This window comes from Bos mutus, chromosome 3, assembly GCF_027580195.1.
Source record: "Bos mutus isolate GX-2022 chromosome 3, NWIPB_WYAK_1.1, whole genome shotgun sequence".
NCBI lineage: Eukaryota > Metazoa > Chordata > Mammalia > Artiodactyla > Bovidae > Bos > Bos mutus.
In genome coordinates this window covers 20,847,616-20,863,446 of record NC_091619.1, presented here as the reverse complement: position 1 = coordinate 20,863,446, position 15,831 = coordinate 20,847,616, and the positions used below count along the sequence as shown (strand labels likewise).

The 15,831-nt window shown below is 47.5% G+C and overlaps 1 protein-coding gene across 1 annotated transcript in view; it reads left to right on the top strand.

Annotated features, from left to right (window-relative positions):
• ARHGEF11 (Rho guanine nucleotide exchange factor 11) overlaps positions 1–15,831 on the top strand; it is a 117,370-nt gene that overhangs the window by 76,727 nt on the left and 24,812 nt on the right. Inside the window, 9 exon segments of the mRNA XM_070367371.1 lie at positions 4,561–4,680; positions 6,560–6,605; positions 7,173–7,249; positions 8,359–8,496; positions 11,870–11,944; positions 12,119–12,220; positions 13,284–13,382; positions 14,563–14,605; positions 15,679–15,775. Of these exon segments, the coding sequence (XP_070223472.1) occupies positions 4,561–4,680; positions 6,560–6,605; positions 7,173–7,249; positions 8,359–8,496; positions 11,870–11,944; positions 12,119–12,220; positions 13,284–13,382; positions 14,563–14,605; positions 15,679–15,775 (797 nt within the window).

The window sequence follows — 15,831 nt, the reverse complement described above, 5'->3', positions numbered from 1 at the left end:
GTGTGCCTCGATACTGTGTGTGCCGCAGTGGAGCTGGGGACAGGTGCTAGGGACGAAGGTTACAGTGGTTATAAAGATAAGTGAGCTATGAACCTTTCCTTTAAGGAGTTTATAATCTAGTAGAATATCAATGGATGGATGAAGGAAGAGTTGCACTGCAGTATAATAAGTGCTGATACTAATGTCATAGAGTAATCAAGACGGTGTGGTACTGATATAAGGATAGGCCTGTAAATCAGTGAAATAGAATTCAGAGTCCAGAGATTAACCCAGACATCTGTGGTCAGTTGGTTTTTTAAAAAGTGTCAAGATAGTTCAGTGAAGAAAGAACAGTCTTTTCAACAGATGGTTCTGGGACAGCAGGATATCTGTGCAAAGAATGAGTTTGGATTCTTTCTTCACACAGTAAATAAATTTAAACACATTAATAAAATTTAAGTCAAACTGGATCAAAGACTTAAATATAAGAGTTAAAACTATTTTTAAGAACTATAAAACTCTTAGTAGAAAACATGGGTATTTATTCCTTGATAAACCACTTGGACTAGATGGTGGTTTCCTCGCTGTGACACCAAAAGCATAAATAACCAAAAAAAAAGAAAAGATAAATCAGACTTAATCAAAATTGAAAGCTTTTGTGCATCAAAGGACACTATCAAGAAACTTTAAAAAGACAACCACAGAATAGGAGGAAATATTTGCAGCTCATATAGGTCTCAGTTTATTTCAGTTCACTTGCTCAGTCGTGTCCAACTCTTTGCAGCCCCATGGACTGCAGCACACCAGGCCTCCCTGTCCATCACCAAATCCTGGAGTTTACCCAAATTCACGTCCACTGAGTCAGTGATGCCATCCAACCATCTCATCCTCTGTCGTCCCCTTCTCCTCCCACCTTCAATCTTTCCCAGCATCAGGGTCTTTTCAAACATGTCAGTTCTTTGTATCACGTGGCCAAAGTGTTGGAGTTTCAGCTTTAACATCAGTCCTTCCAATGAACACTCAGGACTGATCTCCTTTAGGATGGACTGGTTGGATCTCCTTGCAGTCCAAGGGACTCTCAAGAGTCTTCTCCAACACCACAGTTCAAAAGCATCAATTCTTCGGCGCTCAGCTTTCTTTATAGTCCAACTCTCACATCTATACATGACCACTGGAGAAACCGTAGCCTTGACTAGATGGACCTTTGTTGGCAAAGTAATGTCTCTGCTTTTTAATATGCTGTCTAGGTTGGTCGTAACTTCCCTTCCAAGAAGTAAGCGTCTTTTAATTTCATGGCTGCAGTGATTTTAGAGCTCAAAAAAATAAAGTCTGCCACTGTTTCCACTGTTTCCGCATCTATTTGCCATGAACATATAGGTCTAGTACCTGAATATGTAATAGATACTTAAAAATCAACCCAGTTTAAAAGTTAGCTGAGAATTTGAATGGACAGTCCAATAAAGAAGACATACGAATGGCCAGTAAACACATGAAAAGATGCTCAGTATTATTAGTCATTAGAAAGAGGCCAACCAATGCTTTGAGATACCACCGCACACCCACTTGGATGGCCAGAGCCAAAATAACAGCTGTTGGTGAAAATGCGGAGAAATTGGAGAAATGTTTGTTTATATTTTGTCTACATATTCACTATCCTACTCTACTCCCACTGTTAATGTGAAAATGCAAAGTGGTGCAGCCAATTCTTCAAAATATTAAACACAGAAATATGATCTGTCAACTCCATGAACCTAAGTATATACGCAAGAGAGTTAAAGGCATAGAACCTCTTATGTGAACATTCATAATAGCATTTATTAATTGCATAATAGCCAAAAGGTGGAAACCACTCAGATTCTCATTAACTGATGTGTAAATGAACAAAATATGTTCTCTCCATAAAATGGGATATTATTCAGCCATATAAAAGAGAGAGGGACTGATGCATGCTTTGATACGGAAGAATCCTGAAAACGTACCAAGTGAGAGAAGCCAGACACCAAAGGCCACATATTGTATGATTCCATTTACGTGCAAGTCCAGAAGAGGTAAATCCATAAAAACAGAAAATAAATTAGTGGTTGCCAGGAGATGGAGGAAGGGAGAAACTGGGAGTGACTGCTTTCTTGTAGGGTTGAAGAAAGTGTTCTGGAATTAGATAGTGGAGATGTTTGTACAGCTCTGTGCATATACTAAAAATCACTGAATTATATACTTTAAAATGGTGAATTTATGAGAATTATATGTCGATAATAATTTTTACATTATTTAAATTATAGAAAGAAGGAATAATTAATTATACAATGATCAGAGAAAGTTCATGAGACGACATTTCAGTTGGGCTCAGTCTGTTTCACTCTGGAAAGTGCTTTGGGCCTTCAGTAACATGATGAGCTTGAAGTTTATTCTGAAAGCAGTTGGAATTGATCCAAGGGTTTGAGTAGTGGAGTGATCATATCTTCAAAACAGTGTTCTTTAGAAAAGTGTAGTAAGTGGATTGACACATAAGGAAACCTTCTCCGAGGCTGTTACATACAGTACATAAGAAATTTATCAACTAGAAGGGAGAAGTAAAGGAGAAGAAAGAAAAGACAGCCCCAAGTTTGGGTGCCTGAATAAATGGTGACGCCATTGATGAAGTGAGACAGAGGCGAGGAGAAGGATTTAGGGGAAAGAAATGACGGTCAGCTTTGGATGGACTGAGTTTAAAGCAGCCATGGGAGGTTCAGGTGAAAAGACCATCCTCCAGGCACATGGAGATAACAAGGATGAACCTCAGAAGAAAAGATTGGATTTTGAAATATTGATAGAGATCTGAGTAGCCTCAGCATACAGGTGGCAGTTGAAATTGGGAACTAGATGATATCACCAAGGACAGAGAAGAGGAGAGAGCTGAGGGTGGAATTTCAGAGCTTCTGTGCTTCTGTGACACACTGCATCAACCTCTAAACAGTTGCTGCTGTATTTGTACTGTATTATTTGTTTGTTCTCCTCTATTGGACTGAGTTCCTGAAGGCCAGGACCATGCCTGTGTTGGCATATTCCTCCTGCACAGCTGGCACGGGGCCTGGTGTGTGTCAGCTCTCTGTAGAGGTTTACAGAGCTGAAGGCTCACCTAGATTTAAGAGAGGAGTCAGGGGTAAAGATGCGGGAGGGAGGGAGGGGTGCGACCCAAGTCAGTGTCAAGATGAGAAGTCAGAAGCAGGCAACATTTTGAGGAGGTGGGTATTTAAAGAGCTCTGGAGAGATGAGGACTAAGAAGAAGCTATGGATTTCAGAAGAGTGTGGTGATGGGAGGAACTAAACTGTATGCTGGTGGGCAACTAGAAGACTAAGAAGCCTGGGCTCTACATAGAGACTCCTGCTTGGAAGCATGGTGGCTGTGAAAGGAGGGAGAAGAGAATGAGGCGGTGGCTTGAAGACTTATCAGAGTTGATGGAAGGTTTTGTGTAGTAGTTTGTTTCATTTTAGGACAGGAAGCTTGAGCTTTTTTATAGGGTGAAGGGAAGGAGCCATTAGAATGAGGAAACTTTGAGGATATGTAAATGATGCCCAAGAGGAGCCCGAGGCTGTTGGAGGCCCTAACCCTGTACAGGGATTAGATGGAGTTTCTCTTCTAGGGCAGAGGGTAAGGGTAGCTGCGATGCTTTGAAATGGAGTGAAGTTGGGAACATTCTTACCAGATGATACTATCTGCAGAGACTAAGAGGAGGGCTGAGGGCTTGAGAGGCATGGAGAAGATGAAACAGTAAGTATGAGGGGTCGTGGGGAGCTTCCAGATGAGTATGGAGAAAATGTGCACTTAATGTCTATGTAACTATTTAACCCACCAGCTTCACTGAGCATTTCCTATTGTAGTAAAATAATAATAGCTGCCGTGAATTCAGTCAAGTAGTTAGGCACCGGACCTTGTGCTCAGCACTTTACATACATAAGCTCATTCATAGCCTCCATCCATGCCCAGAGGCAGGTACCACGTCTCCATTTGATCTATGAGGACGTAGTCAAGCTTGCCCAGGTCTACACAGCTAGTGAGCAGAGGTGCCAGCGTTCAGAGGCAGGCCTCCCTGACTGCAAAGCCCAAGCTGTGTGCTAAAAGGATGCTAGATAAGTGTCAGTGGTTCCCAGCTTCAGGGCTGGGGTACGGGGGTGCTGGCTTCCTTGGTCCACGCTTCTTCGTCTCAACTCCTGTGGTTCTCGCTGTGTGTATGTCTCCTCCTTAGCATTTTCTGTGTGTGCTGGTCTGGCCAGTCACTTAAATATCTGCCTTTTGAGTTGCAGTCAAGGAAGACCTCATTTAGCATGTAGGCCTTAATGGTCAGGTCAGGAGCGGCCTTTGTGTCCTGTCTTCTCTGCCATTGCCTCCTGTGGTCTGTTCTCACCACATGTACCTCTTCTTGCTCCTGCGTGATGGTGAAATGACACACACCTCCTCAGAGGCAGCGATCTCCTTTCTCTCCCCTTTGTTTCGGGATAACTGCCTACTCTCCCCACTGGTGAGTCGTCCATTCTCTACTAACCTCTCCTCTGCCTTTTCCCCTCCTCCTTGTCCTCCTCGCCCCCCGCCCACCCCACCCCCAGCGTATCTGTGAGGTGTATAGCCGGAACCCCGCCAGCCTGCTGGAAGAGCAGATCGAAGGCGCCCGGCGGCGAGTCACTCAGTTACAGCTGAAGATCCAGCAGGAGACTGGTGGCTTAGTGGTGAGTGACGGCAGGCTTAGCTCCAGGAAGGGCTCGTGCAGGCGGATGGAGGGGAGTGTGAGGGAGCAGCCTAGGACGGAGGCTTCCCGAGTCACACAGGCCCCTGGGGCTGAGTCAGTGTGCGCGCAGTGTCAGAGGCCAGCAGGGCTTCACTTAGCGCCGCAGAGATTGAGCACTGTCCTGACACTTGGGACCCCATGCAAAGGGATAGCCTGTTTCTTGCCCTCCAGCAGCTTATAGTTGCAATGGAAATGGAAAGAAATATGCAGTAAATCAGACTGTCAGCTTTAATTTGCTGATTATCCATCCCCTGCTGGGTAGTTGCCTCATAGCTGATATATATTCCAACACTAATCTTACTCATTATTCATCTGGTAGCTTTTCCTATCACCTCGCCCTCCAGTAATAGGTCTTCTCAAAGTAACGCGAGCACTTTTAAAAGTCAGCCTAAGTAAAGGGACCCCAGGCAGTTGAGAGGGATCTGTAGCGGCAGCTAACCACACTGTGCAGGAAATCCTAGGGAGGAGACCCTTCTTTATCTGTCCTAGTCAGGGACTTGACGCTTCATTAGTACCTTACTTCTGTCCATCAGGCCTTCATTCTTTGGGTAAATAAGAAGTAACTCTCCGAACACTTTAAGATCTCCAAGAACAATATTTGCCAAAATCAATAGAAATTATTTGAGGATTATCCATTTTCTTTTTCAGACCATCCAGATCAAACAAGTCTGGGAAACGCAAGCTAAACAAATTTAAACTTTTACTTTCTGGAGAATTTCTCAGTATCACATGGTTGATAGAAGCTCAGGTTTAGGATTTAGACCATCTGGATTCACCTCCTAGCTATAGTGCTCACCAGCTTTAAGACTCTTGGGCAAGTGACTCAGTGATTCCCTGGAAGGGGACTTCCTGACAGTCCAATGGTTAAGAGTTCACTTCCCAATGCAGTGAGGGTACAGGTTCAACCCCAGGTCAGGGAGTTAAAATCCCACATGCCCCGTGGCCAAAAAACCAAAACATGAAACAGAAGCACTACTGTAACAAATTCAATAAAAGCTTTAAAAAATAAAAATAATAATCCCTGGGAGCCTTGGTGTCCTCATGTATGAAATGGAGATAACGGCAGGATCTGCCTGATGGCGTTACTGTCAGAATTAAAGGGTGCCCTCAGGACGGGGCCCGTGTGTGTCTGCTACTGCCGCTGCCTCTGTGCTCGTGTGCTGTGTAAGCGATGGGCCTGAAACACTCAGCTTGGAATCTAGGGGTCTGAGCGTCAACCCTTGCTTTATAGTTTACCTGCTGTGTAGCTTGGGCAAGTTACTTAAGATCTCTGGGCTTCTGTTTGCTCATTTATAACATGTGAGTACTATACCTGCCTCCAAGTTGTTTTAAAAATAAATAAATAAATGAGATATAGACAAGAGTGCTTCATAAACAGTAAAGCGTTAGCAACATTATTCCCTCCACAGTGGCTGGTCAGCCTCAGGCCAATGCCTGTCAGTCTTCAAAGATGTTTAGAGGCAGAGCTTTGCATCTGCAGGAGCTTTTCATACTCCTTGATGGTTCGGAAGTTCTTTCAGTGACGAGCCCAACTGAGGCAGTAGATGCTTTGAGGTCCAGGGTGAGAAATCAAGTAAGTTTTTAGAATTTTACCACCAGTAAAGCTCCCTTTCACCATTAGGGGTCACCATTCACCTTAAATTGTACAAATGAAGCACTAGCTCTTCTAACTGGGCATTTGTAAGGCAATGAAGCAGAAGAGGCCACTAATTGTAAGCAGATGTTATCTGCTGAGACTGAGGGAAGGGTTGATTGGAGGAAAACAGTAGGGGGAGAGGTTCACAGCATCTGCCCTCCCTCCGGACCTCTCTTCTTTTTAGGACATACTCCCAGTATATGGTGACACCAGCCAGAGATCGTCGGAAGGTGAGTCCCCTCAGCACCCCTTTTTTCTCTGGCACATCTCTAGTTCACACTTCTTATCTATCGACCCCTCCCCTTGGGGCAAATTCAGGGGGCGGAATACAGTCCCTGCCTCCAAGAAATAAAGTAATAAGAGAAAGCAGTCCAAGTGACAGGGAAACGAATGTATAACCCATAGCCCTGGATATATAAGTGCTGGGGAGATGCTAGAATGATGGTGGTCTAGACAACAGCATGCCTGCCAGCACCTGGCAGCTCGGAGCCCAAGAGATGCTGTCATAAGAAGAAATGGATGGGAACCAGAAGAGGGTAGGGATGAGCTAAGGGCTAGGACTTGTTGGGAGGTAGAGCTATGGAGGATTATTCTGGAAGGTGACATGGCCTGGGCACAGGTGTGCGGATAGGTGAAAGCTAAGTGTCGAAAGTCTCAGGAGAGCTAAAGGGAAACTGGGAAAGACAGGCCAGTGGCAGCTTCGCCCTCCTGCCCTGGGCACAGGTTCCCCGAATAAAGGCCCTTCTCTCCCCCAGGCCACAGCTCCTTCCTGACCATGTAAACTCTTTCCTTCCCAGGCCGACTCTCTCTGGATTCCCAGGAAGGGGATAGTGGCTTGGACTCCGGCACAGAACGCTTTCCTTCCCTCAGTGAGGTGAGTGCTAAGGCGGGGATTGGGGAGCCCCGTTTAAACCACGCATTCGGTGTTCCTTTTCTGGGCATCGATAGGTTCTCTGCTCACCACATGCACCGAGGCGTCTAGCGAGTCATCCGGGCCCTCTGCTGTAGTTTTAGTTGCAAGGGTTTTAGTTCGGGTCAGATGCATCCTATCTGCAAGATCATCAATCTTGGCTTCTGTTTTATCATAGTCAACTCTGTTATATAGAGTCAAGTGGAGAGAGAGGCTGTAGCATTAATCGTAGCAAGCCTTGTGTCAGTGTGAGAGAGCAGAGACAGAAATTCTGTACAACACTGACTGGACCAAAAACACATCTCCACCTGGCTACAGATAGCATCATCTTAGGGTGATACAGCAAATCCGGCCTAATCGGAAGTGGCAGCTTCTCTTTCTTAGTCATAGATCTTTTACTTGAACAGCTTGTCTTCTCTGGAGTAGTCAGAAGAGCTTACGGCTTTGGCCTCAAAGGTGATCTTCTAGGTGTTCTCAGCCTGCATATATTAATTGCAGATATGAACTGGGAATATAAAAATTAGAGTGAATGAAAGAAGTCATAACAGTGTTATCAAAATATTTACTTAGCTTAATGAAATAAGTAAGTAATTGAAAACATGTTTAAAACCTGATTTTAAATAATGGTTGGAATTTTATTTCTTTACTGCTCTGCCCATTTGTGGGAATATGATGAATGTACATGGAAGGCTCAGTATGTCGGAAAGACACCAAGGGCGAGGAGGGTCCTCAGTAATCCACAGCAGACATCCCCCTGCGGGCTCCACGCCTGGAAGCAGGGGTGCCTAGCGGGCAGTGGGGTGAGGCTGCCTGGGGAAGGCCGCATTGCTAACTATCCGATCTTCGGCAAGTCCTGGAGCCCCTCCAAGTCTTAGTTTCTTTGTGCGGGAAGTGGGAGGAATAAGAGCTTCTACCTCCGAGGGCTGTTGTAGGCATCAAATGAGGTAACACACACCCGAGGGCTAGTGTAATGCCAGGCACAGAGTAAGTACTACATTTTTATTAGCCGATGAGCAGAGCCCTGGGGATCTTCTGGGTGAGTTTCTGTCTCACAGAGTCCTCTGTTCCTGTAGTCCTTGGTGAATCGGAACTCGGTCCTGTCAGACGCTGGGCTGGACAGTCCTCGCACCTCGCCTGTGACCATGGCCCGGCTGGCACAGCGCCACCGGCGGCAGGGTTCCGACGCACCAGTTCCCCCCAGCAGCGACCAGGTGGGTGACCAGAGCCACGCTGGGCTTTCTCCTTTCCCTCTTTTCAGAACTGGGCTCCCCACACATGGCCTTGGATGATCAGACTGAAGCCTGTTTAGAGGTAGACACTAACTGAAGGACAGATAATGAAGGAAGAACCTGGTATAAATACATACACGGGAGAATGGCTCTCTTGAGTTTTTGTATTCACTGAAGAGTCAGTGAATACATCTGTAGGGAAATGATGTCCAAGGAGCAGATTGCTGCTCTTTATTTTATTGTCTGTATAGAACAGGAAATAGATTTGTTCAGTGTTTCTCCAGAATAGTAATTTTCAACCTTCTGTTTCTTTAGCAAAGTTCCTTTCTTGAGCAAAATCTTATTATTTGGCACCCTGATGTAGAAAACACAGTAAACTCACTACCTGGACCTTTTCCTAATCCACCACCCAACTTTGGCCCCCGACCTCAGGAGTACTTCTCTGGAGCCCTAAGGTTCTCCAAAACCCGATTTGAAAGCTACTACTTTCAAGGATAACTAGGTCCAGGGGGAGATTTCAGGGAGACAAGTTTTGGCTCCATGCAAAAAGCTTGCAAAGAATCTGAGCTCTAAGACAATGGGATGGTCTGACTTGAGAGCCAGGGAATTGCCTGTCATTGTACAGGCAGAAGCTCAGTCATTCCCTGTTAGAGACACTGGCAAGAAAGCTCTGAGTTTTGTAAAGCCTCTTAAAATTCTTTCAAGTTTCTTAAAATTCATCTGCTACCACCATAATTTTTTTCCATATCCTCATAGTAACTGTGTAATGTTACTTAATATTTTTCTCTATGCTAACTTTTTAAAACTTAAGTTTATTTTTAAAGGAAATCTGCTGTGCCTTATATTAAACATCAGACACCATTTGATGCTCTAGGTATTCCTGTCGAATAGAGTGTAGTTACTTTCAGGTCTTTGAGGGGAAAGCAGGGAAGTGGATTGTGCATGTATTGAAATGCTTAGTGCACCAGCTGCTGTACTATTTCCTTTAGGAAAAAAAATTCTAATTTAATTGTCACCGCCAGAAAAGGAGACAGGCATGAGAATTTTTCTTCAGTGAGAGACTGAGGCAGAGAAAGGCTAAGGGACCACCCAGAGAGACAGCCTGCTGATGGCAGCATCAGACTAGAATTCGGTTTTCCTGAGCCCCAGTGCAGAGCTGCCTCCTGTCCTGGACGCTCTTTGAAGACCTCTCCCACTTCTGCACACCCCACCCCACCCCACCTTAGTACTGCTACAGGGCCAAGGCAAGGAGGTCAGGTGCACATCCTGTTCTTAAAGGAAGTTTTACTTCAGGTGGCTAATAGGAGCAGGTGTGGAATAATTGGTCTCAGAGTCCTTTTCCTCCTCCTCTGAACTTGTTTCAACTTGGAAAACTATTTAAATTGTTATTTTTGAGTGATAAGAGCACATATAGTATAATTCCAGTTGCTTAATAACAATTTATGTTAGTAAGAACACAGGTGCAAACGTATACCATCCATGAAACTGTCAGCAGCTAGTGGGTAGAATCATAGGGAATTCAAACTTTGTTATATAATTCTGCAATATTTGATTTTCTTAGGAAATGGCAACTCACTCCAGTATTCTTGCCTGGAGAATCCCATGGACAGAGGAGCCTGGCAGGTTATAATCCATGGGGTCACAGAGTCAGACGTGAATGAGCAACAGAGCACACACACAGCTACCCACTATAATGGGTTCAGGATGAGCTACTCAGCCGCTGCTTCCCTTGGAAGAGGCTGACACGCTCTTAGATCGAATCCCCAGCAGTTTTCACACGACCTGAGTACCACTGCTGTAAAAATCCCAGGTGGCACTGTGTCTCCTATGTCTCCTGCCTTGGCATGTGGGTTCTTAGTGGTAAAGAACCCACGTGCCAAGGCAGGAGACATAGGAGACACAGGTTCCATCGCTGGTTCAGGAAGATCCCCTGAAGGAGGGCATGGCAACCCACTCCAGTATTCTTGCCTGGAGAATCCCATGGACAGAGGAGCCTGGCGGGCCACGGTCCATAGGGTCGCAAAGAGTCAGACACAACTGAAGTGACTTAGCATGCACACACACATGATAAATAAATTCTGCTTTTGCAGTCAGAAAAACTGTAAGGTTTGTAAAAACTTAAATAAATCCTTCTCCCAAACACACCAAAAGCTAGTGCTTTCAGATTTTACTAGAGAGCCAAGTAGAGCCAGAAGCAGTCATCCAACACCCCCTGGAAATCCTGGACCTCAGGGGAGTGAGTGTCAGAGGAGAAGAGGATACTCAGGGTGTGTCTGAGGAATACAGGTCCAGCGCATAAGGCCTGACTCTGCAACTTCAAACATGCCTTTATAATTGGGTACTAGACTCTGATCTCTAGATGTATCCTGAGTCTCTCGTGTTCTATACTCAGTCATTCTGAGCGCAGAGTCTAAATATCCAGGAGAACAAAAATGAGTGAGGAGCACTGGGGAGAAACTGTCAGGAGAAGTCTCTCAAGAAGGTGGAATAGGAAGGTATCTTAGACCTGAGAAAAAGGAGGCATGAGCAGTGCCTACTCTAGACGGGTTCCAGAACACAGCCCTCGTTGGGGAATCACTGAATATGAGGGAGAGTAAACTGAGTGAAAAGCATAGTTGGGAGGAGAGCTTTGAGAGCTCAAGTCCCCTTTAGGAGAAAGCCTAAAGTGAAGCATCTGAGAAGTGTGCGCAGTGTGAAATCTCTCATAGACCTAATTGGTGGCGTAAGAGGGGAGGCTAGAAAACCCGTGCTGAGAAGCTTGCATTTTAGACAGGATGTGGGGGTTTACCACAGATGGTTGAACCGGCTGGGGAAATGATGGCGATGGTGTTGGAAAAGGATTGGCTCCATCCCCTTTCTCTCAGGGAGGCGGAGAGGGACCACAGGGCTCTCCTCCAGCAGAGGCGGAGGGCACCCAGTAACTGGAGGAGCGTGTGGAGGCACTGGGTTTGGAGGCTGTGTGTTTGGGGTCGGGGGTGCTGTTGAGGAGAACAACAAAGCCCCCAGCCCACCGGTCCAGCAGGAGCTCTAGGTTCGTTCTTTGCAGGCTGGCACTCCCTCCTCGGATCTTTCACAAACAGGAAGTGAGCACTTTCTCTCACTTCCCATCTTCGTATGTCATGTGACCAGGCTGCTCTGAGCCTGCTCTGCCCCACCCAGGAGCAGTTGCCTTCCTGCAAGTGAAAATCATTGATTCTGTCCTCTGAGACTTGGGGGAGGCGGTGAGGTGCCAATGTGGAGCAGCCCCGTGTGGCTTTCCTTATCGGCGCTATGCTGTCCCTGAGCAGACTCCACCGCGGAGGCCAGATTCCTGTCCTCTACCCTCTCATGTCTGCAACTTGATTCTCTCCCCCAGGGTGTAGATCAGAGCCCAAAGCCTTTAATTATTGGCCCAGAGGAAGATTATGACCCAGGTTATTTCAACAACGAGGTAACAGTTTCCTGATTTTTCTCCTTTCATCATTCTCTGTCATACCTGTCACTCTGGACTGGCACCAACGGGGAGGGAGCCACGCTTATCAGGCAGGGACCACGGGAGCTGAGCTAGGGCAGGTAGCGCCCTCCCTCTGAGCCCCCCAGCCCTGCCCATCCTTCTGCCTTCCAGAGCGACATCATATTCCAGGACTTTGAGAAACTTAAGTCGCGGCCAGCTCACCTGGGGGTTTTTCTGCGGTACATCTTCTCTCAGGCGGACCCCAGTCCCCTGGTAAGTTGCAGGTGTCTGTCTCAATTGAATGCCTGCTTGTGCTTGGCCTCTGTCCCTGCGCTCTAGATATGGTCAGTCAGATCCGTAGGCACGACCCGGCATCACGAAGACAAGACAGAATAGAAAAGAAGGGGCAACCTAGGTGAAACGGATTTTGCTGCTGTCTGTATCGATAGCACAGGGAGAAGGAGGGAGGGCTAGACTAAGAAAGCTGTCATTCTGAGTCTGCTTGGAAGAGATGGTCTTTCTGGGTTTTTCGAATGAAGGTGGATACAGATGAATCGTGGGGGGTTTAAAGAGCAGACCTTGTAAATATACAGTGTTGCCACAAGAAAGCTTGGCAGACAGGCAAGGTGATAAAATGTCTTCAGTCTGAAGGTGACGACAAAGGATCGATCGTGAAGGGTGGCGATCAGGGTTCACAGCGACAGTGCTTTGAGCCAGCAGCCTTACCAGGTTCTGTCATTCTGCTCAGCTGCTCATAAAGGAAGGGAGAGGAAGGAGAGAGACTGGTGTCGTGTTCTCCAGAATAAGCTTCTTGCCCTTGGCACGCACTGCCGTCTTTCCTTTCCGGGGCTGTCTCTGTTAGAAGCCGGAGTCAGCATCCGTCTGCTCAGCAGGTGTTCCATGAACACCCACGTGTACGTCCGGAGCACTCGTATCTCAGGAGCATTCCTGAGGGAAGATGGGGTACAACACAGAGAAACACAGGCCCTTAACAACAACAGATGAACACGTACGAGACAGAATGTCACATGTGGACAGGAGTCACAGTTGGGGAGTGATCGTGTTGGGGGAGGCGTGTGCACACCAAGGGCTGGGAATGATCAACCACAGGTTTCTGAAACACTCTCAGCCAGGGCTTTTCAGCCTCATCACCACTGACCTTTTGGGGTGCTGGCTTGTGCATTGCAGGATCTTAGCTGCATCACTGTACTCCACCCACGAGATGCCAGTAGCAGATGTAACAGTCCAAAATGCCACCAGACATTACTGGGTGTCTCCTGGAGGGCAAAAAGACTCCGGGTTGAGAATCACCACTCGAACCCATTTTCTCTCCTAGCTTTTTTACCTGTGTGCAGAAGTTTATCAGCAAACAAACCCCAAGGATTCCCGAAGCTTGGGAAAAGACATCTGGAATATTTTCCTAGAGAAAAATGCGGTAAGGCAGTTATAAATTGGACTACAGTTTTGCTGTATTGTTTCGACCACTCAGAAGCAGAGGGAAAACTAAGCAAAGCATTCAGGCCAAATTTAAACAGATTCTTAAAGAGGATTCCTGGGTTCTGCTCCTAGCTCTAGTCTCTAAACTTTGATCTCCTCTTGTACCTCTTTTGTTCCACACGTGGCAAGGTAGAATGCACATTGCCTCTCTCTGAAATGTTTAGAGAAGAAAAGAACTTGCATCATGTCCTAATTGGTCTCGTCTGGATCAGTGCCCTGGTTTTCTTCAACTCTCCTTGCCTTGCTCATCCCTGGGATGAAGACATCAGATGATAGAAATCAGTGAGCCAAGAGGCAAGCCCAGATTGCTGAAGCTCGGCCTGACTTGCTCTTACTGCCCAAAGGCAGGGTTCAGAGGGAGGGGACCCCAGAGTGTCTGGGGCGGATGAGCACTCTGCCTCTGGATGTCGCTCCCAGGGATGTGTCGGGGTTACCTGGTGGCAGTGCCCTGGCCTGCAGAGGGTAGTTCCCATCTTGGACTTTCTAATCTGATCAACTAAAGTAATTCCAAGATGACTTTGTTCATCTGGCAGTAAGCTACTAAGACTAATGAGATTGGGAAATAAACTGTTTTTCCTCAAGATTTTTATTTTTGTTCCCTTCAGTGGGTCTTGAGTAAGGAGGTTAGAGCTGCCAGTTGTTCCCTGTTGGTTGTTAGGGAACCGCCTGAGGACCGAGTTGTCAGGCACTTGTAGAGCAGAGCCAGGTAGCGCACTCATGGGAAGACTTGGTAACAGAGGCCAGCTCTCCTTTGGGAGTGAAAGAAACGGGAGGCTGTCAAGTGGCCTCATAAATATTTCCCCCTCGTGGCTAAACTGGTCCCAGGTCACTTTTTCGGACCTTTGCACTCCATGCACCCTGACGTCCCTGAAATAAGAGTGGGAAGAGTACAGGTGTTACCCTAGAGTGTGGCCCTAGCTTGCCTTGCCACCTCAGAGTCCACTTCTCAAATCGCTAGCCTAGAATTCAGTTGGCGGGAGGTGCATGGAGGGCGTGGGGTGCAGGGAGAGGGGAGCGCAGGTGATGCTCCGGCCCTCAGACCCTACGTGGCGCCTCGCACCTCCGCTTGGGTGTGCGTGTGGACCTCTCCACTTCTGCCCCCGCCTTCTGTCTTTCAGCCTCTGAGAGTGAAGGTCCCAGAAATGTTACAGGCAGAAATTGGTAAGTTGGCTCCTTGGTCAGTCCATGTCCTTGTGGGTCCGTCTTGTGTGGGCCCTCAGGGTGGGGTGCGGGGGAAGCACATAGTCCCTGCCTTGGGCAGCTGTTCTCAGACTGGGGGAAACAGGGACAGTTCCTCCTCGCAGTCGTCCATGGACACGCACAGAGGACACACCCCGCCTGGGAACTTGTCGTGCGGAGTCACGACTTGATCAGGAGACCAAGGTCTTTTCTCCCAGCCTTCCACGTGACCTGTGTGGGCCTCAGTTGGCTCAACTATTCCAAGAGGAAATCAGATTACTAGACTGGTCACTCATCAGGATCCCTTGGGGAATTCTTTCTTAAAAACACAGAAACCAGGGCCTCACTCCACCCCACCTGCAGAGTCAGAATCCTGGAGTGGTTTTGTTCTTTTGTTTTGCTTTGTTTGAGTTCCTTAAGTAACACAGTGAGGAGCCAGTGCACGAGCTGGTTGCTCTGCTCCCTCCTCACTCAAGTCTGAGTAGAAGAGCTGAGGGAGGCAGTGGGGAGAGGATGTCAATCTGAGAGGTGAATCCCAGGAGCTTTCTAGAGGGTAGGAGTTTGAAGCCGCCCTCGAAAAGAGGCACTTTCCAGGCCCGGATGACCGGAAGCTTGTGGGCACAGGCAGAGGGCAAATGTAGGGACGGGAAAGGCACTGTCCAGTTTCTGGTGGGGAGCTGGGGCATCCTTGCCTTTTTCAGCTTGGCAAGCTGGGCCTGGGGCCGTGGGGGAAGACTGGACCTCTTCGAGGTTTGCACTAGATGTCAGAGCACAGCATCTGGATACATCCAGAGATGAGCTTTAATGTTTCCCACTTAATGAGTAACACCCTGAAAATGCTTTTGTCCTTGAGGCTTGGACATCAGGATTCCAGTCCTGAGTTGAGGAGAGACCTGGTAAGTCCAGGCCTCCCTTACCTTAGTTAACAGGAGGACAGAACACCAGCTTGCCCTCTGGGACCACAGGGAGCTAAGAGACTTGGAGGTCCTGAGCTGATGTAACCTCCTGCTCCCCACCACCCCTCCCCTTGCTGTCTTCCCTCTGCCCCATCACAGACCTGCGCCTGCGAAGCAGTGAGGATGTGCGCGCGGCTCTCTGTGAGGCTCAGGAGGCAGCCATGCCTGAGATCCAGGAGCAGATCCACGACTACAGGTGTCTGGCGCCCACCCTCCTGCTCCCTCCCTGCCCCCTCGCCCCTTTTCTTTCCC